Source organism: Eretmochelys imbricata, chromosome 27 (assembly GCF_965152235.1).
Source record: "Eretmochelys imbricata isolate rEreImb1 chromosome 27, rEreImb1.hap1, whole genome shotgun sequence".
Lineage (NCBI taxonomy): Eukaryota > Metazoa > Chordata > Testudines > Cheloniidae > Eretmochelys > Eretmochelys imbricata.
The window spans coordinates 16472939-16496713 of NC_135598.1; the positions used below are offsets into that span (position 1 = coordinate 16472939).

The 23775-nt window shown below is 40.9% G+C and overlaps 2 protein-coding genes across 2 annotated transcripts in view; one reads left to right on the forward strand and one right to left on the reverse strand.

Annotated features, from left to right (window-relative positions):
* Positions 1 to 1793: 1793 nt before the first annotated feature.
* On the forward strand, positions 1794 to 13408 carry CFAP97D1 (CFAP97 domain containing 1). The gene is made up of 6 exons (XM_077806369.1): positions 1794 to 2136; positions 4025 to 4095; positions 4583 to 4701; positions 7218 to 7341; positions 11623 to 11682; positions 12735 to 13408. The coding sequence occupies exons 1-5, from the start codon at positions 2016 to 2018 to the stop codon at positions 11680 to 11682; spliced, it is 495 nt and encodes a 164-aa protein (XP_077662495.1). The 5' UTR covers positions 1794 to 2015; the 3' UTR covers positions 12735 to 13408.
* Positions 13409 to 14145: 737 nt separating this feature from the next.
* Positions 14146 to 23775, reverse strand: part of MPP3 (MAGUK p55 scaffold protein 3) — a 101591-nt gene continuing 91961 nt past the window's right edge. The window contains exons 17-19 of the mRNA XM_077806368.1: positions 22966 to 23074; positions 19573 to 19695; positions 14146 to 17838 (exon numbers count right to left, since the gene is read on the reverse strand). Coding sequence (XP_077662494.1) covers positions 17659 to 17838; positions 19573 to 19695; positions 22966 to 23074 — 412 coding nt within the window. The 3' untranslated portion in view covers positions 14146 to 17658. The remainder of the gene's footprint in view (positions 17839 to 19572; positions 19696 to 22965; positions 23075 to 23775) is intronic.

Below are 23775 nucleotides of genomic sequence, written 5' to 3' on the forward strand. Positions count from 1 at the left end.
CTCCTGTCTGGAGGGGGGGAACCTGCTTCTCCCTGTGTTTGGACACAAACTTGAAAGCATAATATCGGTGAATATCCATAATGCCTCAGCTAGTGTTAATACAGATATTTCACAATGATATTAATCATCAATGTGGCACTAGCTTTCATAAAAGACCTTAACTGCACTTTTATAATATAGTAATATTGTATACAATCAGTTGATTCAATTACTTATCATTTGAGGTTCAGACCCGTGGAAGAGCCTATCTCCCTCACTCACTAAGTTGATGGCTTTGTTTGCCTTTTATGTACATGTACCTTTGTTGTATCTGCCTGGTTGGTCAGACAAACAAATACACATTCTGTTGTTTAGGGCACAATGAGCTGATGCATTGCTTGCCAAACACATTTTAATAACGTAATTCTAGCACATATCCATAACTCATTGTACACATCCCGTACATACAACATGCAATAATTTTAAGTATCAGTGTGATATTAGTTTTCCAATGATAGTTTACATGAGACCTTTTACATCCAGATTATGACAACAGTTTGTTAGCTGTAGTGAGTATGTCAGGCCTGACGGGAGCTGCTAACAGAGCACTGAACCACAGATGCGCATCTGTGTCATACCGTCCCGTAGTACCAAGCACTAAAGGGAGCATTTCCAATGCAGTGTTTCTCTTTTCTCCTCCTTTTTCCTCTCTGTTGTTGGGCTATTTAAATTTTGAAAGAAAGGTTTATTTAGATTTAACTTTATTTCACACCTAAATTGTCAGATCATCAGTGTATTATACTGTTGCTTGCCCTAATTATCAAAAGGAAAATCTACTGAATTAGTGCTCTTGAGGCAAGGGACAGAAGAAGGCCCTGCAAGACTCTCACTTATTCAGAGGAGTGAGCCACTGCAATGGACTACTGTTTTATCAATGCCCTGCAGATGCTGTACCCTAAGGCCACCTCCACTTTTGGGAAATAGCCCAGTGTCTTATAAGATGTTTTCTGAGATATTCGTATCCATTAAACATGTTTGTTCTACCAACCTCCTGCTGAGCTGCCATGGGGCAGAGACAGGTACAGCGTTACTGTCTGTGCAAAAGAATTATAAACTTTCCGCTTGTAATGCCCATGTTCAGTTTGGGGCTTTCCCAGTATGTGTTGTCTAATGGAATCCTCTGATCACTGTTTTTGGCTGTATTTTTTGTTTATTTGTTAGGTCACTATAGCCAATTAATCACATGACAATACTCCACAGCTTAGTTTGATTGTCCAATGAATACTCGTGGGGTTGCTTAGCACATACAACATCGCACTTTAAACTATCCTTATTGCACTGTGTTCAAAATAATTAAAAAAGAAAGAAGTATCAGAAAGGCAAATTAGAGAGTTCCAATGAAAAGTCTCTTATTCTAAGAATGTGGAAGATTCACTTAAAATGAGATGCACGGTTTCCTGAGCCAGACAGATTAGCTCTCTAGGTGCTTATATGGTCCCATCACTATATTATTTCAGCACCTTCCAAGTTTTTAAATGTAGAAATAATTGATCTTCCTTCCTACCCTGGAGGAAGAATAACTTGATTCGTTTATAGAGAGATGGGGGGGGGGAGGGATGCTGCATGTGCACGCTTGCATGTGTGTAGAATTTATTGAGGGAAAGGCAAATCAAAGAAATGAGTCTTGCATTTAGTTCCAAACAGAGGGAGGGGGTGGGGTAACAAACATACAAATGTACAATATTACTAGGAATTATAAGAAGCATGTAAAAAGCTACAGATTTAGAATCCTTTTTGAGCATTTGGCTGTGTGAGTAAGCTATTTTTATTAAGAAATATTTATCTGCAGTGAGAAGTTGCTTGCTGGTTGGATAATTTCACCAAAATGATTTGTTATGCTTACAGTGCTTTCTCCTATAGCAAATGCTGACCTCTGATGTCATAAGTGGAGTATCTATGGCAACTTTGAGTGGTACAACTCATTTTACACTAGGGCTTTACCTCCTTACTTGGTACCTGGGATTAGAACAGCAAAGATGAGCAGTTTAGAGTACTTAGCATATCCGGTGATTATTGCTAATCACAGGCAGAGTACTAACATGAAGAAAAAACTGGACATTGGTGACTACCTCTCTCACAAGAACAAACTAGAACTCGGTATGTTTTCTTAAATATTTCTCCTCCACATTTTTGAAGTAACAGTTAAAGAGGTTTTAAAACCAGATGAGATATTTTCCTGAAGGATAGCTAGCCACAGAACTCAGAAAGTGTAAATTATATACACCAGAAAAATGGGAACTTCAGTCAGGACTCTGTATAAGTAAAGAAGGCTTGAGGAAATCCTGCTGGGAAATACGGGTACTTTCTCTTTTTAAGATAAGACCAGACCCATGTTTTAAGATGACACTCCTGTTAGTTTGTAGTTTCCATGATGAGAGCCAGTGGATTCACAGAATGACACAGGGTTTCTTGAGGATTTGAAACTTTCTCAGAACTTCATAATTTTACAGATTTACAGATTTATACCCAAACATATTAAGAGTTTCTTTTTATGTTGGAGGATAGGTGGCATCAGAGGATTTACACAATTTATTTGAGAAGAGTTTATCAAATTGGCATTGCTAGTAATCAGATAGATTTATTGATAAGAATATTATATATATATATATATATATATATATATATTTGCATGTATATTGAAAAATCTTGTATCTGACCTGCAAGTGCTGATGGAAAAATTATTAGGACAGTTGGATTTTTTATTAATTTGAAGTTAAGATTCTTTAATTTCTGTTTATTCTGATTCAGAGATCAAATGAATAGATTAAAAATATGAGGTGCTCTCTAATAATTAACTAATGATGGAACAGTTTCCGTATGAGAGGTTTCAGAGTAGCAGCCATGTTAGTCTGTATTCGCAAAAAAGAAAAGGCACCTTAGAGACTAACCAATTTATTTGAGCATAAGCTTTCGTGAGCTACAGCATCTGATGAAGAGAGCTGTAGCTCACAAAAGCTTATGCTCAAATAAATTGGTTAGTCTCTAAGGTGCCACTAGTACTCCTTTCCTTCTGTATGAGGAGAGATTAAAAATATGGGGATGTTTCAGTTTGGAAGAGTGGATGTGATAAAGGTCTACAAAATCATGAATGGTGAGGAGAAAGTGAATAAGGAAGTTTTTATCCCTTCACATAACACAAGAATGAGGTGTTACCCAATTAAATTAATAGGCAGCAGGTTTAAAACAAACAAAAAGAAGTATTTCTTCACACAATGCACAGTCAACCTGTGGAACTCGTTGCCAGGGGATATTATGAAAGCCAAACTATAATGGGGGGGGGGGTCAAAAAGAATGTGGTTCTCAACCTTTCCAGAGTACTGTACCCCTTGCAGGAATCTGATTTGTCTTGCGTACCCCAAGTTTCACCTCACTTAAAAACTACTTGCTTACAAAATCAGATACAAAAATACAGCAGTGTCACAGCACACTATTACTGATAAATTGCTTATGTTCTCATTTTTACCATATAATTATAAAATAAATCAATTGGAATATAAATATTGTACTTACATTTCAGTGTATTGTACATACAGCAGTATAAACAAATCATTCTGTATGAAATTTTAGTTTGTACTGACTTTACTAGTGCTTTTTATGTAACCTGTTGTAAAACAAGGTAAATAGCTAGATGAGTTGATGTAGCCCCTGGAAGACCGTGACATACCCCTAAGTTCATGAAGGAGAGGGCCATCAATGGCTATTAGCCAATATGGTTAGAGATGCAACCCCATACTCTGGGTGTTCCGAGTTTCTCATTGCCAGAAGTTGAGAGTGGATGACAGGACAGCTCGATTGATGATTACCTGTTGTGTTCATTCCCTCAAAAGACAGGATGCTGGGCTAGATGGACCCAGTATGACCGGTTTTGTGTTCTTATGATGCTGTGCTAAGTAACAAAAGACTGGGGAAAGGGAGTGGGGTGTCAGCAGCTCTTAAAGACTCATCATAGCAAAATATTCATTTTGATTTTGTCTTTTTCCTCAAGCAAGACCTCGTGTTGATAATAAACCCCCACGTGCACAAACTCACCATCACTTTAAAATGAGCAAGATTCAGGTACTCTTCTTTCCATGTGTGTTCAGTTAGCTCCTGTACTAATCGAGGTTTATTCATCATGCTTTGCACAGTGCCATAAAGATCAGGCAGCGCTTCAGATAAGTAAAGAGCAGGGTATACAGTCGACTTTGGGTGTGGCACAGCAGGGGTTCACACCTAGGAAAGCGGGTGGGGAGAGTGAGAGGATGCAGAAACCATAGTCAAAGGATCAAAGATGCGCCTGGCCTCTGCATGTCTTGTTAGTTTCTTTAAAATACATATATTTATTTTGATGAAATATAGTGGGGAGGACAGTAGTGCTGGACAAGCAGAGAGCATGGCAGTTATGGATATGATGGATGACAGGAGTGGGCAGGGGGGCTGGCTGGCAGGCGTGGCAGGCAGTGGATTATGGGAGTGGACGTTAATGGGAGGCTAACCCAATAAAGTGCTTGAGGAAGGATTTGAAGCAGGAGAGTGATGTCACAAAACTGGGTCTCTTGCACAGGAGGACCAGAAGAGAATTGGTAGAATCGAAAGAGAAAACAAGCAGCTGGCAGAGAGGTTAGCTACCATTCAGCGTGGGACAGGGATGGTGGATTGCTGGAATGAATACTTTCAGAGGAGGTAGATAGTATTATTTTGTTGCGGTTCAAATACAAGACAGAACAAAGCTTTAGGCAAGCAAGCAGGCTGGTCTGCCGACGGGCTTCTGCCTGTTAGCTTTCCATCCTCCCTTTTATTTCTCTCCCCCCTGCGCATTACATACTCCGACCGCAAAAGGCATCAACAAAGGAAATAATATGACTTTAATTAATATTCTTATTTACCAGCCTCTATCTACTACAGTCCTTGTTCTCAGGCCTTGAGCCCAGTCCAAGGAAGCTTCCCACGGTTCATGTCCTCTGGGCGACTTCCCATGGTCCATGTCCTTGGACGGAGCAGTGTGTGCACTGCTCCTACACAACACTCAGGGTGTGCCCTGTTTCCAGGTGCATGAACTCTACGTGAACCCTTCATTATTTGGATTACAGGAGCAGCCCAAAGCCTATTGTGCTGGGCATAGCACAAACGTACAGCAGACAGTGCAGCTGCAAAGACCTCATACTCCACAAAAGGCAGAGCTATCTCAGTTATCACCCTTTCATGTTCACTCCTTTGTTCTCAGAAGTTGAACTGGTGCATTTGGGGAACGCGGTACCGTCAGAGCCCAGACGATGCCCTCAGGCTTAAAAGGGCCATTTTTGGCAGAAGCAGCTGGAGTTGCACCAATAAGGCAGCATTCACCCACCTCACCCCTCCATGGAAGTCACTTTTATGCGTTTCTGGGAGGGAATGGGACAAGGCAGTAATTGCTCTCTGCTCCAATCCATGGGCCTCAACTGTATCCTCATGCTCCTTGACCCCTCCATGGCTTTTGATGCTGCCATTCATTTCCTCTGCGCACACACACACACACTCTCTCTCTCTCTCTCTGTCCTCCTGCCTCTCTGACTGTCTTTCTTTTGGGGTAGGGATGTCTCCTCACCTTACCCATTCTCTGTCGGGACTATACAAGGTTCTGTCCTTGGCCTGCTCTACCTTTTTCTGTGCACTCTCCACCTCAACTGTACCTGGCCTCCCAGACAACCACCCAGCGAAAGCTCGCACCCAGGTCCTGATTATCAGCTGTCTGGCTGATGCAACTTTCTCCTCTCTGGCCACCCTGTCACCGACATCACCCCCTCCAGTCCACGCAAAATGTGTCCAGTAAGATAATCTTCCTGGCCTATCTCTCACCCCCTATCAGCCTCTCCCCCACCCACATCGTTCGACTGTCTGCTCTCATTCCACAACAAGTTTTTGCTTCCCATCCTTCCTCGCCTTCAGAGCCCTGCATAGCTCTTCCCCCCCCGTCCCCCACACTTATCAAACCTTGTCTTTCATGAGCCCTCACCCATTCTGCACTTCCAGCCCTGATACTGTCGGGGGGAGCCAGTATGTTCCAACCCACCATCCAGTGACCTTGTAACAGTCACTAGAGCGGGAAGCTCACCTCTGACAGAAGCCTCCAGTCCTTGGATCTGATTAGTGGAACTCGGGGGTAGGGGGGACCCTGACTAGTTCCCTAATTCAATTTAAACCAAGCAGAGGAACAGGAAGTTGTTTATGCAACTGTTTCCCTTGCTTAGGACTGCCTCTCCTGCACTATCTGACACTGATCTCCCGACCCTGCCTCTGGTTCTGCTCTTTGGCACTATCCTCAGGCTCTGATTTGCTGGTAACCTGACCCCCCTGCCTCTGATGCCTGAGGCTCAGTCTGCCCTTCAGCACTCTCTCCACCTCTGATCACCTGCTAGCCTGACCTGGCCTGCCACTTGGCTTCTAACTCGTCCTAACCCCTAGGCATGACTGCCCACAGTCCAGTCACGACAGAGATGCAGTACACCCATTCTCCCTCAAGAATCCAGCCTTTTCCCGTGCTGCCCTCCCCAGTCATGGAATGCCCTTCCAAACTGGTTTATCAATATATCACCACCCGTGCCACGTTCATGCCCCTCCTTATAATCCATTCCTACTAGGACTCCCATCTGAAGCGAGCCAACCGAGAGATGTATTTTCTTTCTGTACATTTAAAACTATAGACAAGATTCCATGTATGTGGTGCACATGTCTTTGCTAGCAGCAGCATGACTTTATTACTGTCTTCCTTTCTACACCCTTCATTTCTGTTCTGTTGCTTCTTTCCTGCAGCACGTGTGATACAGTGTAAGCTGTTTGGGGCTACATATGCACCGGGAGACACCTGCTACAGTTTGGGATGCTGCAAAGTCACCAACAATCATAAATTTAGAAATCAGCATGGAGGGAACAGGGGACACTTATGCCAAAAAATATGATTTCACAACTCTGGGTTTCAGGCAACATCTGCTATTGAGCCTTTATAGGAGAGCTGTGAACTGGAGTCAATCATCAGTGAGCAGACTCAGTGAAATACATCAGTTATGCCCCTTAGCCGAGGACAGATAAAAATTATTTTCACTGAGCATATGCCACCTGTTACTGTCAGCACATGCCTCACTAGTGTCAGCCATTCAGCACAAAGATTCTGAGTATTCGATGGGTTTACAAATAAGGTTTTCATTCACATTTGTTTTTTGCAGCTCAAATAGGGAGAAGCAGAACAGAGATATGGTGAGAATCACTGTTGAAAACCAGGGGATTCTGAAGCGACTTGGTGATCCTAAACCTACATATGATCGTAGGAAGTCTGAGATTGATTGGCAGGTATGTATAATCATTTTATTCTTGGAAACACTATTTGCAGTTATAGTCAGACTAAACAAGGCGCAGAAGATGAATTGGCTGATCTGAAAGTTTTCCAAACCAAAATATGCATGAACAGCTGTTGGCTGGTTTCTCTGGATCCTGTAGTTCTGGGCATATACATCCTTTATTAAAGCAAACCACAACAGTCTTATGTTGGGTATAGATGTATCTAGAACATAAGAATGGCCCTACTGGGTCAGACCAAGGGTCCATCTAGCGCACTATCCTGTCTTCTGACAGTGGCCAGTGCCAGGTGCCCCCGAGGGAATGAACAGAACAGGTAATCATCCAGTGATCCATCCCCTGTCGCTCATTCCCAGCTTCTGGCAAACAGGGGCTAGGGACACCATTCCTGCCCATCCTGGCTAATAGCCATTGATGGACCTATCCTCCATGAATGTATCTAGTTCTTTTTTGAACCCTGTTATGGTCTTGGCCTTCACAACATCCTCTGGCAAGGAGTTCCACAGGTTGACTGTGCATTGTGTGAAGAAATACTTCCTTTTATTGTTTTAAACCTGCTGCCTATTCATTTAATTTGGTGACCCCTAATTCTTGAGTTATGAGAAGTAGTAAACAACACTTCCTTATCTACTTTTTCTGTACCAGTCATGATTTTATAGACCCCAAGCATATCTTCCCATAGCCGTTTCTTTTCCAAGCTGAAAAGTCCTAGTCTTGTTAATCTCTCCTCATACGGAAGCTGTTCCATACTCCTAAGCATTTTTGTTGCCCTTTTCTGAACCTTTTCCAATGCCAATCTATCTTTTTTGAGATGGGGCAACTACATCTGCACACAGTATTCAAGATGTGGGCATACCATGGATTTATATAGAGGCAACATGATATTTTCTGTCTTATTATCTATCCCTTTCTTAATGATTCCCAACATTCTGTTTGCTTTTTTGACTGCTGCTGCATGTTGAGTGGATGTTTTCAGAGAACTATCCACAATGATTCCAAGATCTCTTTCTTGAGTGGTAACGGCTAATTTAGACCCCATCATTTTATATGTATAGCTGGAATTATGCTTTCCAATGTGCATTACTTTGCATTTATCAACATTAAATTTCATCTGCCATTTTGTTGCCCAGTCACCCAGTTTTGAGAGATCCTTTTGTAGCTCTTCGCAGTCTGCCTGGGTCTTAACTATCTTTAGTAATTTTGTATCATCTGCAAATTTTGCCACCTCCTTGTTTACCACTTTTTCCAGATAATTTATTAATATGTTGAATAGGACTGGTCGCAGAACAGACCCCTGGGGGACACCAGTATTTACCTCTCTCCCATTCTGAAAACTGACCATTTATACCTACCCTTTGTTTCCTATCTTTTAACCAGTTACCAATCCATGAGAGCACCTTCCCTCTTATGCCATGTCAGCTTACTTTGCGTAAGAGCCTTTGGTGAGAGACCTTGTCAAAGGCTTTCTGAAAATCTAAGTACACTGTATTCACTGGATCCCCTTGGTCCACATGCTTGTTGACCCCCTCAAAGAATTCTAGTAGATTGGCAAGGCATGATTTCCCTTTAGTAAAACCATGCTGACTCTTCCTCAACAAATTATGTTCATCTATATGTCTGACAATATTGTTGTTTACTCTAGTTTCAACCAGTTTGCCCGGTACTGAAGTCAGGCTTAGAGGCCTGTAATTGCCGGGATCACCTCTGGAGCCCTTCTTAAAAATTGGCGTCACATTAGCTATCCTCCAGTCATCTGGTACAGAAGCTGACTTAAATGATAGGTTACAGCCTACTTCTGCAATGTCACATTTGAGTTCCTTCAGAACTCTTGGATGAATACCATCTGGTCCTGGTGACTTATTGCTGTTTAATTTATCAATTTGTTCCAAAACCTCCTCTAAGGATACCTCAATCTGGGACAGTTCCTCAGATCTGTCACCTAAAAAGAATGGCTCAGGTTTGGGAATCTCCCTCACATCCTCAGCCATGAAGACCGATGCAAAGAATTCATTTAGTTTCTCCGCAATGACCTTATTGTCCTTGAGTGGCCCTTTAGCACCTCGATCATCCACTGATTGTTTAGCAGGCTTCCTGCTTCTGATGTACTTAAAAAAGTTTGCTATTACTTTTTGAGTCTTTGGCTAACTGTTCCTCAGATTCTTTTTTTACCTTCCTAATTGTATTTTTATACTTCATTTGCCAGTATTTATGCTCCTTTCTATTTTCCTCACTAGGATTTAACCTCCACTTTTTAAAGGATGCCTTTTTGCCTCTCACTGCTTCTTTTACTTTGTTGCATAGGTGTATCTGTATATGTCTATCTAGGTATAGGCAAGCCCAATACCATTGCACAGTAATATGGAGGGGATCTTGTTAAATCAAATACTACTTAGTTAATCATATAGTGGGCTAGATATAATTGCTCCCTAAAGCTACCTATTGTGGTAATCAGCAAGACTTGGGTAATGGAAAAGGGGAGAATTCATTAGAATTAGATTAATGCCTTGTCAAGTATTTATTAAATGAAAAACATCTCCCTGTTCATCAGGCTGAAGGGCTGGCTCCCTTAAGGGATGGAGTCTAAGTGTAATAAGGGTTCTCTCATTGGGGTGTGAGCTTCGTTGACCTTTTATTCTGACATTCTCAATTAATATGACCTTTTAGTACAAAAAAAGAAAACTACACCTGTTATGCTGTGTTTATAACTTAAATGTGAGCATCACCCTCTAGTCACATGCGTGATTTCAGATGTAAAATCCGTTTGTGCCTGAACAAGATTTTAGGCTCTGGCTTTTTCTTGTTAGCTACAAACTGCAATAAGTGACAAATCCACTGAAAGAAGAGTCTGAGCCCTAATTTCTGGCCAGGGTCCCTAATTTGACTGACAGCAGTGACTGATTTCTCACTGACACTTTGTGAAGTCACTGGAGTCTAAACTGGAAACATTGCATTTCTCTAACTTTATGGCTAGAAGAGCCACCTCATGTTGCAGTCTTAGCAACACCTGAAACATGATTTACCTGTGTGAGCTTCTCAGCCCAGACAGCGGGTAATAGGCATTATTCCCTTCTTTGTGGCATAATCTATGTGCCACTCGCCATTCAGGAACTAAGACTTCACATTTTTTAGTCAAAGCACTGACTTTCAGTTAATTTATTTTTTGCAGCATTGACAGATTTTGAGAGTCTGGGGTAAATTCTTAAGCAGAGTGCGGGAGCAGAGTGTACAGACCCTGTTATTAGTGAACTGGGGTTGTATATGCATTTTCTCCCACACACTGCTTCAAAAGCATAGTTCTCTCTCGTAATTGTGAAAAGATGCCAACCCCAATTTCTCTGTCACAGAATTAAATGTCTCCCTTAAGTCACTTCTTACGCATGCAATAAAATTCACAAAGCCACAAAACTCCCTCCAAAGAAGGAAACAAAGCTATGGAACAGCTGCAGCTTATTGTTGAAGGAAGGCTATTGAGTTTACTCAATAATTGTCATGTCTCTGTCTCTCATTTTAAAACAAATTTGCTGAACCCATTTTGGATTCCTCAGTTACTGAAGATGATTTAGAGGCCCATTACAGCCTCCTCTATGCTGCATTACTATCAAAAGGGTTAAGCAGGATCTGGGTCTCCAGATAACCTTAGTGTCCTGGTATTTCAGCTCTCGGAAATTCAAGAGACTAATAGAATTCTGTATCAAGGTTATAGACAGGAATTAATTAAAACACATGATTTAGAATGTGGGCTTTCTGTGGCAGGGTCTATGTCTTTGCTTGTTTTGTGAGAGGTGTGGCACATTTTTGGTAGCTCAAAAATACATCTTTTAATTTCTTGATTGCAATCAGGATAAAAATGTTACATTTTCAAAAGTGGCTTCTGCTATTTGATGCCCAACTCAAGCACCTTCAGCTCCCCATGGCTTTAACTAGAATTCTGGGAGACAGCACATGTGAAAATCAGACCCAAAACACCTCATTCTGAGATGCCCAAATCAGAAGAATCCAAAATCAGGGTCTACTTTTGGCCTCAGGCTTTTACACTAACTACTAATAAAACAGAAAACATGGATGAGCAATCCACAAAAGACCAGACTAAGCCCATTAATGACTAATCGCTGCAATGAAGAAATGCAAGTACTGAAGGAACAGGATGCATAAGTGTAAGGAAAACAAAAAAGCATCATGACCAAACAGTGTACTTGTTTTAATTACAATCCTAATAGTCACTTTAATAGATAATTAGTGTCACTGACAAATCTACTCTTTCCTTCTCGTTGGCAGAATTCACGGCACTATATCCGGAATACCACGCGGTATCTCATTGCTTCTCAGGATAGCTAGGTATACAGTTCTGCCTTGGCTTTATTCATTTTCTAAAACTGTATGTGGCTGTCACAAAGCATTGTTAGTGATGCAGCCTGATTTGTGTGTGTATATTTTACCCCTGCTGCAGTCAGTGCATGTGCATAATACCTAGGAGAGACTGCTCCAGATCCTGCCTGCTCACCCATGAAATGCAGGACTGCTGAGTGACCTGGTAGCTTGCATTTAAACATGGCATCTTCTGAAATAACGCGGGGGGGAGGGGGAAGATTGTGTGTGTGTGTGTGTGTATCACAATCCTTTCCTCTCTCAACTTACCTGATGCCCCACAGGGCCTGCAAATCAGCACTGCCCTGAATTTGTTCCAGCAAAGTGTATGAAGTATGGATATTGCCACCTTCTTCCATCTGCTCCTATTCCAGCCAGCTGAGATCTTTGCCCCACAAGCCTCTTCAGCTGGTGCCAGTCCAAACACCTCCCAACTCCCCTCTGTACCCATTCAGTTGGGGCCCTGCCTATCATCATTCAGTTCCCCGTAACCCCTCTCCAGAGGCCCTGGCTGTTGCAGAAATGCTTGAGCTCTAAATAATAAATGAAACTTTAAATTAGGTTAGTTGCTTAATAGTTGGTTTATTAGGAGTTAGAGTTTTGCCTTTATATGATGATTGACAACATGGGGCTGGTGAGTAAACAAGAGGTCTTGGCAAGATGAGGCAAAAGTTATTTTCATTTCATAACCTCAAAATGCAAAAAGGAGGAAATTGGTGTTTGCCAAAGGACAAAATTGGCAAAAAGATTAAAGAAATGCCCTAAAAGATTTGTAAAGTGTGAGACATTAAAAGAATAAAGAAATTATTTGTGAATGTCCCAGGATGCCCAATCTGTAGACCTCACACTTGGGCCATGATTCAGCAAAATATTTAAGCATGTGTTTAAGGTTTTGCTGAAGTCAATGTGCTAATGTACTTTGCTGAATTGGAGACTCAGGCATAACTCCTCATGGAGTCAACACTTCATTATCAACTGATTTTTTTCAGTTCCCCTCCCTCTCTTTTCTTTCCAAATTGCAGGAGAATACACCAGGCATGGATAATACAGCAGAGACTGAGCACATCCTGAAAGTCTGATGGCTTGTTAGGGATACATATCACAACTGGCTGATGTTTTCTTAGGATTGTAAAATAAAATGGAGCATTGAATGAATGCAGTTTTCCTATAAAAGTGCAACTCCCCACTCCAGCCCCAAAATCTTCACCACATATATGTCTACTTTTGCCATAATTTATTTTGAATTTACAAACAAAACTGCACCTAAAAAACTCACATCACAATTCTCCCAAATTAATAAAAAAGCGATCGTGTTTAACTACAGGGTTTGATGCCTGCACAGGATAGAAATGGAGGCAAATATCATTTATTAGATGAATCAGATTGTAAATGACATTTTAGCGCTGTGTTTGATACCAATTTAGACCATAAGACATTTTCAGTTATTGTAATTTTAAATATTTTACAAAATCTGCACATTTCCGTTTGTCTTGGTTCTTTTAGCAACTATTTCCTCTATTGGGATCTACTGGACTATAAAGCAAACTGAACCTATGTTGTACTTTTACTGCTACTATTTTGCAAGTGGTTTGATAGTAATTCCTGCATTGAGTAGATTTCTGTTGATATTATTTTACAGAACAGAGAATGATGTTTCATCTAACCTACATCCTTGTTCATGGTGACACATGGTATATATTTTATCATGTCTAGCTGGATGTATTAAAGCTGTTAGTAATCTGCAATAAATCTACAGACGCATTGATTATTTTACACAAAGGCACCCTCTTTCCATCTGGTATTGTCACAAAGTCACTTAGTGTGAAATTTTACTCTTTAGTTTAAAATTGCTTTCAAAGAGTTATGTCCAGCGATTATAAAATGGAAATGGTGCCTCAACTACCAGCTACGCTTGTCCAGCATCACTGTCTGTGAGTTACCCCCTCTCGGATGTGGTGGGCGAGGCAGAGTGTGAAAAGACTTGCAGGCAAAGCAGCTGGACACTCAGGCTTTGTGGTTCTGGCATGGAGGAGGCGCTGTTTCTCTCTGGCAAATACCTGTGGCTTTTCAGAGAGGAACCCAATCTGGCAGTCCAGAGCTGCTCGCTGGCAGGCCACTACAGGTCCAGCAGCCTGAGAAAGTGTCTTCCTCAAAGAGGTGACAAGGTGGAGTTTTCCCTCAACACCTAAGGCCAGGTCTCCATTATACACTTTTGCCAGTATAATGTCAGTTAGAACTGTCACTTTTTGCCAAGAACCTAAGGTAAACGTAAAAAGAACAGGAGTACTTGTGGCACCTTAGATACTAACAAATTTATTTGAGCATAAGCTCTCGTGAGCTACAGCTCACTTCATTGGATCCATTGATGCATCCGATGAAGTGAGCTGAAGCTCGCGAAAGCTTATGCTCAAATAAATTGGTTAATCTCTCGGGTGCCACAAGTCCTCCTTTTCTTTTTGCGAATACAGACTAACCCGGCTGCTCCTCTGAACCCTTAGGTAAATGTGACTATACTGGCATGGGACTGGGGAGAGGAGGGGGAAGCACCTTTTCCCTAGTATAAGCTGTGTCTATACAAGTAGAGTTTGCCATTCTAGCTATACCAGCAAACCTCTTCTAGCATAGCTCTGGCCTAAGTTATTCAGGCACACAGCTCCCACTGACTTTCCAGGGGACTTGTACTCCATAGTCACGTTTGAAAATTCAACCAACAATCTTGGTATCCTGGGGAAATTTTTGTTGTAAGATTTCCATTATCCCTCCCTCTGTTGAAGCTAATGAGGTAAGGAGGACAGCGAGAGGAGCAGACTTCAACCAAAACTTGCTTTGGCAGTGAAGACTGTATGTCAGCTAGAGGAGAGATTCATCAGCTGGTCCTGTAAACCTCACTTCTGAGCCCCGGCTCCCACCCAGATCCTTGTCTGAATTTTATGCATATCTACATAGGCCCCAGCTACCCTTCCATGCTCACCCACTCCCAGGTCCCCTTGCCTCTGCTAAGTATTTATATAAAGCATAATACATCCCCTATAGATGTAAAAATTATCATTTTTTTCCATTCAGAGGTGGGGTGGGGAAGGGGAACATAGGACTGGGGCAAATCTATGTGGAAAGCCAAGCCTGCCTCCAAAATCATACACAACCATAATTTCAGCCTCACAGTTTTATTACTAAGTAAAATTATCAGTAAGGAGATTATTGTTGCTAATGTTGGGTAGTGTCTTTTTAGAGACTTTTTAACATTTTCAGGAACTGGGTGCGTGCAATCTGGGTCACTGACTATTGGAAGCGAAAGGGAGTGGTAAAGTACATGAACTGAGATGGGTCTGGATATAAATGTAGTTGTGAGTTTCAGTAGTTGGGGGTGAAAGGAAATGGATTTGAGCAACAATAATTCTCACATAGTGTCTACCAACATTCTTTGTGTGGTATGCACAGTGGGGCTGGGGGGGATTTTCATTTCTGTTTCTTTACTGGTCTCAGACATTGTAGTTCTACATTTCTGTTGGTAGTTTGTGTCTTGGTCTACCTGCAGACTATAAGGTCCTTTGGCCAGGTCATTTTACTTTTGCCTATAAAACATAATGTACTAAATCAATAATATGGAAAACAGCAGAATTTCTTCATGGAGCATAGTTTCTGCTATTTTACAACAGAAACAAGATGCAAAAGATGTTTATGCATTTAGTGAGCTGGTATAAAAACCAGGTAAAATGTTAATATGCCAAATTCAGGCCTAGGCTCCACTGAATGGGCTGAGCCTTTAACATGCAGGGATGGTGGAAAGCTCTGCTTTTGGCCATATAACGCATACCTGGCTCCATCCAGGTGATATGACTCTTTTCAAATATAATGACGACCCATCTCCTCAGATTCACAGCACTAGAAATTCTCCTCCACTCTATAATTCATTGAAGACTCTATCATGTTACTGGGGTTCATTTGTTTTACCATAGGTTGTTGACTTATGTGAGAGACTTGATACTTGCAATAACATACGGTTGTAGTGATGAGAGTTGATTAATTGACCCATCTCTTTTATGCCAAGACTTATTTGATCACAGTGCTCTACCCTTTACCATACGGGTAAGTTGACCATATTTTCAAAATCAAAACCCAAATGTTTTTTGTGGTAACCTTCTTAAGGTCAGGAAAAAACTGAATTTCTTGGCATTGACTCGCTTTTCATAGATTTATGCTGCCTGGGTCAGAAAATCACAGAAGAGCTGAGCACCACCATTTCCTTCCAATGACAATAGCAAGGAGGGAGCAGAAGGACCACCAGCACTTCCTCCTGGGGCCAGAGCAGGGGTTTTGCACTGACCAGTCTGAGTCAGTCTTAGACTTGTATTGCAATGTGGTCTAAAGACAAGCACTGACCCTGCCCAATGATTGTCACAAAGCACATGCTCACTTCTTGATCAGAATGAAACAGTGTGCAAAACACTTTAAGAGTGGAACTGATCTTGGACAAACATTTTGTAGTTATTAAAAACCTGAACATTTTGATAGATGAAATGAAAAACTGGAACATTTCATGTGTCCCATAAGAAGTTCCAAGAACTTCATAAAAAACCTGGGATGCATGGTCTTTTTACATAATGGCAAGATCACATGAACAGGGCAGGGTCTAGTAACCACACAGAGCCACTCCAGATTTGAGTAGATTAGGGCCCATATTAGACCCTGAATGAATAATGTGATTGAATACTGTTTTGAATATAGACAAGAAAACATTTTACTTATTGTTCTTTGGAGGGGGAATGTAACAGGGTGGCTTGCTCTGTGGGCTGGAGAGCCTGGGGCTGATCCAGCCCTGACTACAGAATGGGCTTCACCTGAGTGAAATGAGGTGATTCCTGTATAAAAGGACCAAGGTTTAAGTGCTGAAAGGGTCCAACTGGGGAAAGAGATGGCAGGGAGCAAGATGGTTCCTGCAGAGCCCTGAGTGAGGAAAGTTATCTAGGCAGAAAGCAGCCTGGGAGGGACCCTGGGTAACAGGAAGAAACTGGTTGAAGAAGAGCATCAGAGAGGGTGGAAAGTTTAATTCTGTTAAAAACAGTTTTGAAGCCTAGTTTGGACAACTATGACCCAGGAAGGGTGGAATAAAAGATTGTCACCCAGCCAGAGGGCCAAGTTACCTGACAGAGTAACTGTCACAGCACTCAGTGAAGGAGATGGTATGAGAGCTGCAACACGATGCTTGGCATGAGGAGCACATAATGGTGGGTGCCTCAATGGTGAGTGGATTCCATTACAGAAAATCCATTACAGTGATTTTGCTTAACAATAACTTCATATTGTTAAGACAAAAATAAGTATGGGTTTACATTTGAAGCCATTGCTAAAGGATTTGATATATAGGAAAGATCAAAAGTGGCAGGCAAATGGAAAGCAGGAACTCCTAAGTAGATAATGTACTATTTATCAATAGCAGATTCAGCAAATTATGAACTGTCATTGGTTTCCAAAGTCCTACTGCATCTGCATTTTCATCTATACACTAAAAAATTCTGTATATCCAAACTTCCTGAAGTATTTGGAAAAAAGTCTTGCAGCCATGTAGATTTAATCTCCAAGGCTCGCTTTGTTCCTTACACTCTCTGGGACCATTTGTCTGAGTTAAGATACTTGTTTCCATAGCCATTGGCAGGATGGAAACTTAGACAGTAGGTGAAGTTTCACTCTGTATCACAAAGTATTTATAAAGCTTAAAAATCACTAAATTTTTATCAATCAATTTACATCGAGCACTCAAAATTTTAAATGACGCTACTGAAAATTGTGGTTCAGGAACCCCATGTCAGCTTCTGATTGATAGGACATTTTTATATTCCTTTCTAGACAAGCTGGCAGTTTTGGAGTGCAGCTGACATGTTCCCTCTTATAATCCTTACATTTACAGCACATTTTATATAGGCTTTCCTTTTGACACGTGAGAGCAGGCTATGATCTAACCCAACTCACTGGCACCCAAAATGAGTCCTCATTCAGCTTCTCTAGCAGAGTTTTCAACTGATTATAGGCACTCTGGAGGTCTTCTTTCAGCAGCACAGTGTCAATTAAATGGCCATACTGCTCTTCGATAAATGCTGCCGAATTAATAATGTCCTGCTGTTCTTCATCCTGCAGGCCAATATGTGAGAAGACATTAAACTTGCAATAGTCATTCTATCCTTCTCATGACTTGTTTAGCTTCCTTGTATCCTCCCCAAGCTTCTAACAACTTTGGCAATAGCTTTTTTGTTTTATTTCCTTTCAATGTGAAAGGATAAAATGAATTCCTGCTATCAAGTTTGAGCAAGGTGCTAGTGCTGGGAGTGATATGACCTCAGGGATGGAAAGGGTGAGTGAGGGATTTTGAAATGGTTACAAGAGTAAAATGAAAATGTGGCATTGCACTCAAAGTAACAAAAGTGCTGCCTAACCAAACTCCGGTGCCAACCAGACTCCCTTCAAAAGTAAAAGAATGACAGTGGAACAGATGTGCCCAAGTTCAACAACACTGAGCATTTCACTGGAAACTTTGGAGGATCCCACAGGCAGTGTGCATGTGAACTCACACACTTTATTACCAAAATAAATGAACAATAGTGTGTTGGTACTTCTCTAAAGAGATAATACCAACCAGCTTCGTTTCCTCTTCCTTGCAAGATTACACTTCTTGTAATGCAAGGACCACCAATAAGTAACAGCCTAATCAGCTTGGTCTTCACTCTCCAGTCACAAGGCAAAATGGGCACTTACGTAGGCTGCTCAGTGGCAGAACAACAAGGTTACTAACTAATCCTACTACACTAGTAGTTTCCACGGGCGTGAACCTGAATATTTTGTACTATTACAGACAGTAGATTCTTACTCCTCCTGCATTCCTGACATGGTTTATATTTTAGGGGGCAGAATCTCCCTCTGAAGTTCTAACTCTGTTCAAGTCATGGTGGGTGTTGTTAAACTGAAAACAAGCCTGTTTCTCAACTCCATCCCCCCCCCACCTCCAAGAGGATTTGCGTGGTAAGAGCCAAACACAAAGTAGTCTTCCTAAGAAGAAACCATACCTCTGGCCCAAAACAAACAAACAGGATTATCCAGCAGATTTACCCCTCACCCAGATACAAATTGTCTTTGCAAATTGTATGTTTTATGCCTCCCATACTATCCCAAACCTTCTCTAGAAAAAAGTGCAAGAACATGAGAACATTGAATAATTTGCCTACTCTTCTTGGATTACCTGCCTGCCCTTTCTCCATACTGCAGAAACAAATTCTAAATGAATTCAAGAAACATTCAACTTTCTCCTACAACTGCCTCCCTGGGTAGCTTATTTCATATCTCTAATAGTCAGTGAAACAACTATGTCAGCAACTGTGTTTATTGTTTTACTTGTGTTTGAAGAAAAGTCATGCAGCACGAAGACACTTGTAAAATTAAAAGGCAAAACACACTAGGAAAATTAAGTAAATTAATATAGGAGATGAAGGTGTGGCAGCTGAAATAATGGTAGTTGTATTCACCTTAGCACGGGGGCTCTGAAAACTGTGTAGCAGCTTATAAAATCTGAATCTCAAATCAGAGTTTTGTTGGATATCATTATCTTGCAGAACATCTCAGGCATGTCCTGTAGGAGGATGCTTTGCTGTCCATACTGACCCATCAGCAAGGAGACATAATAGAGGAAGGCAAAAAGAGTTCCCAGGTAATTGCCACATGAATGTAGCTACTTAGAACTCTCAACCTGACTTCCCATCATAAGACTAGAGCCAGTTATGTTATCTCACTCAACTGGAGGGACAGGTATTTCTCTTATGAATATTCCAAATAGGGCTTCTTCAGTGTCTTAAGAACTGAGGTTAAAATACTTACAAGTGGAGCTGAGATTTCTTCTGAAGTTGGAGATGTTGGTGCATTTTTTTTCTTTTCTGGAACCAGAGCCTTCACAAATATAACATACGGTTTAAACTCTGGTGTTCTCAGGTGCTTTACTGCCTGTGAGTAGAAATATACATGAGCTTTTTATGTATGTTAAGGAAAACTTTTACATGATAATTGAAGTTTCATACATTAACTTATCCCTGTTCCAACTGTTCTTAGTAATGTCAACTGTATAAATTTTTCATTTGAAACTCTGTGTAAAATACTGTAAGTCTGAGCATTATATCTGTAATTCTCCAAAAAGGAGACGAATATAATGTCAGTGTCATTGCACACAGATCTTGCTGTGCATTAAATTTACAGAAAGGGGAAGGTAATACAAGAGAAAAGGGTATAACTTGCCTATTAGGCCAAATTATCCTTACTTTCCTTTCATAAAAAGTGGACAAAATCCAAGAAATTGAACTCTACTTGCTTTCACAGGAGTATTTAAAGTTATTTCCTAATCCCAGATACATGACCTGGTCCAGCCACTGGCATAAGAGAGGAGTCAGTACCCAGTGACTTCAGTTACAGCTAGAATCACACTTTTTTTGTGTGGCCAGAAGGACTGAGAATGCAGAGCCTGTTTATGGTAGGAAAAGTTCCATGTGGGCTTACACAGGAAAGGAGGACGTGTGCGCATCTCTCATAATGCAAGGGCAAGCTCCTTAATAAGAAAACTAACTATGTAATACATTGTGGTTTTTAGGGCACACTTTGCTTTTTGTTCAGCAAGGCTCAGCACTGTGAACAGTCCAGTTCTGCTGAGCCAGCACTCAGACCAGCTGTTAGATTCACAAGACAGACAAGCATCATTGCTTTCTGTAGAACAATTAACCAGGGACTGTAAATAGCATTATTCACCCGAGGAGAAGTCAGATATTTACTTTGCTTAAGAACAATCCAGAAGAAACTCTTTCCCATTAAGAGGACAAAATGTGAAGAAAAGACACAGCACAATTCTTCATTTACACCTTTCTATGACCTCCACAGTATATTCATCCCAGGATACTCTCTTACAGCTGTCATCAGTATTTAAGTTTGCTTTTCTATTAACTTTAATATTTTTTATAAGCCATCATACAGGGACAAGTTGTAAAATTGAGGAGGCTGGTGTTTTGAGCATAAAGGTATATGGTCTTTACAAAGGGCATGAACTAGATACATAGAATGACAAAAAATGTCTGTTCCAGCCATCTGCTATCTCAGACCCCCGATATCAGAATCCTTGTGGATTAATTAAAGCAGAGAAATGTGAGGGTAACCTGCTGGCATCTGATGCTGCAGCAGCTATACTATGTAACAGGAAATTGGTGCTTTCATGGCACTGGTGAGATGAGAAGGTTTTATTGTAATAATGCCCTAATACACAGCACGTCCATATGAAGATCCCAAAGCCCTTTAATGAGGTAATATCTCAGTTTCTCCATCTTTGAAATAAGGGTAATAAAAATCTTTCTTACACCACCCACATGAGAAAGATGATTAAGAGCACCAATGATTTGCCTAAGGGTACACTGGAAGTTAGTGCACAGCCAGGAATAAAACCTAGATCTTTCAAATCCTATTCTTGTGCTTTTGCAACTAGACAGTTCTTCCTCTCCAAAAATCTTAAGTGAGGAATCCTACAAGTTCCAAGTTCTTAAAACAGGAACAGCAGCAATATCCTCTCAGATATGGATAAGGTCCAAGGTAGCATCTAATTAATGTGCAATGGATCTCAGAGAGGAATGGGTGCAAATTTCTCTTTTCTTAGTTTAAAAAAAAAAAGTCTGGTACCTGATTATGTCCTTAGCAGGTATGTTGGGAAGGGAACGCCTCAAATTTAGAGCCTGTCTACACGGTGCCTTAGTCCACATTAGATGGGGTGTAAAATCTAATTCATGCCAGCATGTTGCCCACTAACTGGCCCATGTGGACACTGCTCACACACCCTAGAAGTTTTCTAGTGCACTTTAATGTAGGACTGTTTGAAACAGAAGCTTCACACAGGCCAAGCCAAGTCTAAGGTTTGAAAACAAAGCCATGTTGGAATAACACAAGTGTTAAAAGCAAAGCTTTACAATTGTTCTTACCTGAGGGAAAATGTTTTGCCTCTGCTTAGCTAACCGAAAGGCAGCCCAAATGTGTGTGTGTGGGGGGGTATTTTTGTTTTAGTTTTTTTGTGACTACACACATGCCCCATCTTTACCTCCTCCCTCCCACCAGACAAAATTCTTGGTCTGGCACTCAGTATGAGAACACTAATCATAAACAGTGGTTTGCTTCAGTTAAAAAGTTGAGAGATTGAACATGGTGTAAAACATAAGATACCATAAAGCCATATCGTGTTTTCCATACTCCCCGTATGGCTTGTAAATTAATAATGCAATGCAGAAAGCTGAAATCTGCACAGAGGAAATAAATAGTTCTCTAGTAAAGATTTAAAAACAGAATGATACATTCATCTATAAAGCTTTGGGAAATGTTTTTTTATTTGCTCCCTCTAGTAATTTTTTTTACAATGTTCCTGTTTGTTTGAACACAGTATATTTGACTTTAGTGTTACAAATCAAATTTAACATAACAAATCAAACAAGTTTCAAAGCAGATCAGATTATGCTGTTTTTTCTCCGTTCTATATAACCCCAACAAGAAAAGACTCATCTTCTTCTATTACTTCTCCCCATGGGAAACAACACTGTTTTCCATGTTTAAAGCTGGTTGAATACTGCAAAGCCATATCCCTGAACATTCATTCACATTCTGAACGGCTATTCAGCAACATTTTTCTTCACATGAACGTTTAGGGAATGCCGATTCTTCATAGAGAAACCCATAATTTGCCTACAAACAAGGGTACTTGCTATCATCCTTTAATCACTATTCTCATTGTTAGATTTTTATTCTGTTTTAAAAGTTTGTCATCCAATTAGGGAGCAGGAATAATATCGGATTCTGGTGGCCAGTCACAGACTGCAAATAGCACTTGATCCTGCTATCTGAAGTCAACAAATTTCAAAAGGAGTTGGATAAGGCCCTTGATAATGAAAAGTCAAAGTGAAAAATTTGCAAAACAGCTCAGTGGCTGAGTTTCTTCAACTAAAGTGTTTGATGAATACCAAAAAAAAAAAAAAAAAAAAAAAAAAAAAAAAAGAGATGGAAAAATCTAGATTGGGTCACAAATGATTCACAGACAGAGGAAGGGGCTAAACTAGTTATTTGCAACAATTTCCTTGATATTGTGCCACAAACATTTTAACGTACTGAGATGGCTGGCTACAGCAGCATGCTTATTTTATTTCTGACCGCTGCTACCAGGCCCCCGAAATCAGAAGACTTTATAAAAGCAGCTGTACTTACTTCGGGTACCACATCCACCAAACAAACTTTATTTTTGGCCATAACAGATTGGATTGCCTCAAGGCTTGTTCCATACAGATTCTCTTTGTATTCTCCATGTTCAACAAATCTAAAAAGTTAAGGTATTTATACTCCATGAATATATGCCATAAAGAAAAGGAAATTAAAGAACTTTGACCGCCGTTGTCCCCCAAACCGGTTACATTTGTTAATTCCAGGGAGTCATGAGAAACAGTTGTCTTCAGGGATGCTGAAAAAATTCGTACAGTGCGGGTGCTGAGAGCCATTGAACCAAACTGTAAACCCTGTATATGATGGAAACTACTTCACGCCGGGGGTGCCGCAGTACCCCTAGTTCCAGCACCTATGGGTGTCTCCCTTTACAAAACTAGTGTCTGGGGTTCAGAAAATTGAGACCATGCAATCAGAAGTCTCCTTCCATTTGAGGCTCTCAATATGCTTTAGGATTTTGAAGGAATTAATTTGTACATCCCCTCTCAATGGGGGGGGAGGGATAGCTCAGTGGTTTGAGCATTAGCCTGCTAAACCCAGGGTTGCGAGCTCAATACTTGAGGGGGCCATTTAGGGATCTGGGGCAAAAATTGGGGATTGGTCCTGCTTTGAGCAGGGGGTTGGACTAGATGACCTCCTGAGGTCCCTTCCAACCCTGATATTCTATGATTCTCTTCATGGAGAAAGCTGAGGCAAAGGGAAGTTCAGTGACTTGCCAAGGGCCACAAGAGTCTTAACTGAACCCAGCTTCCCTGACTTAATTACAAGTCAACCCCTTTCTCTCACAGAAAAAAAATC

Coding starts and splice junctions, on each gene's coding strand:
- CFAP97D1 (XM_077806369.1), top strand. CDS start 2,016: ATGAGCAGTTTAGAGTACTTAGCATATCCGGTGATTATTGCTAATCAC. Junction 2,137..4,024: donor CAAGAACAAACTAGAACTCG/GTATGTTTTCTT, acceptor TTTTTCCTCAAG/CAAGACCTCGTGTTGATAAT. Junction 4,096..4,582: donor TTAAAATGAGCAAGATTCAG/GTACTCTTCTTT, acceptor TCTCTTGCACAG/GAGGACCAGAAGAGAATTGG.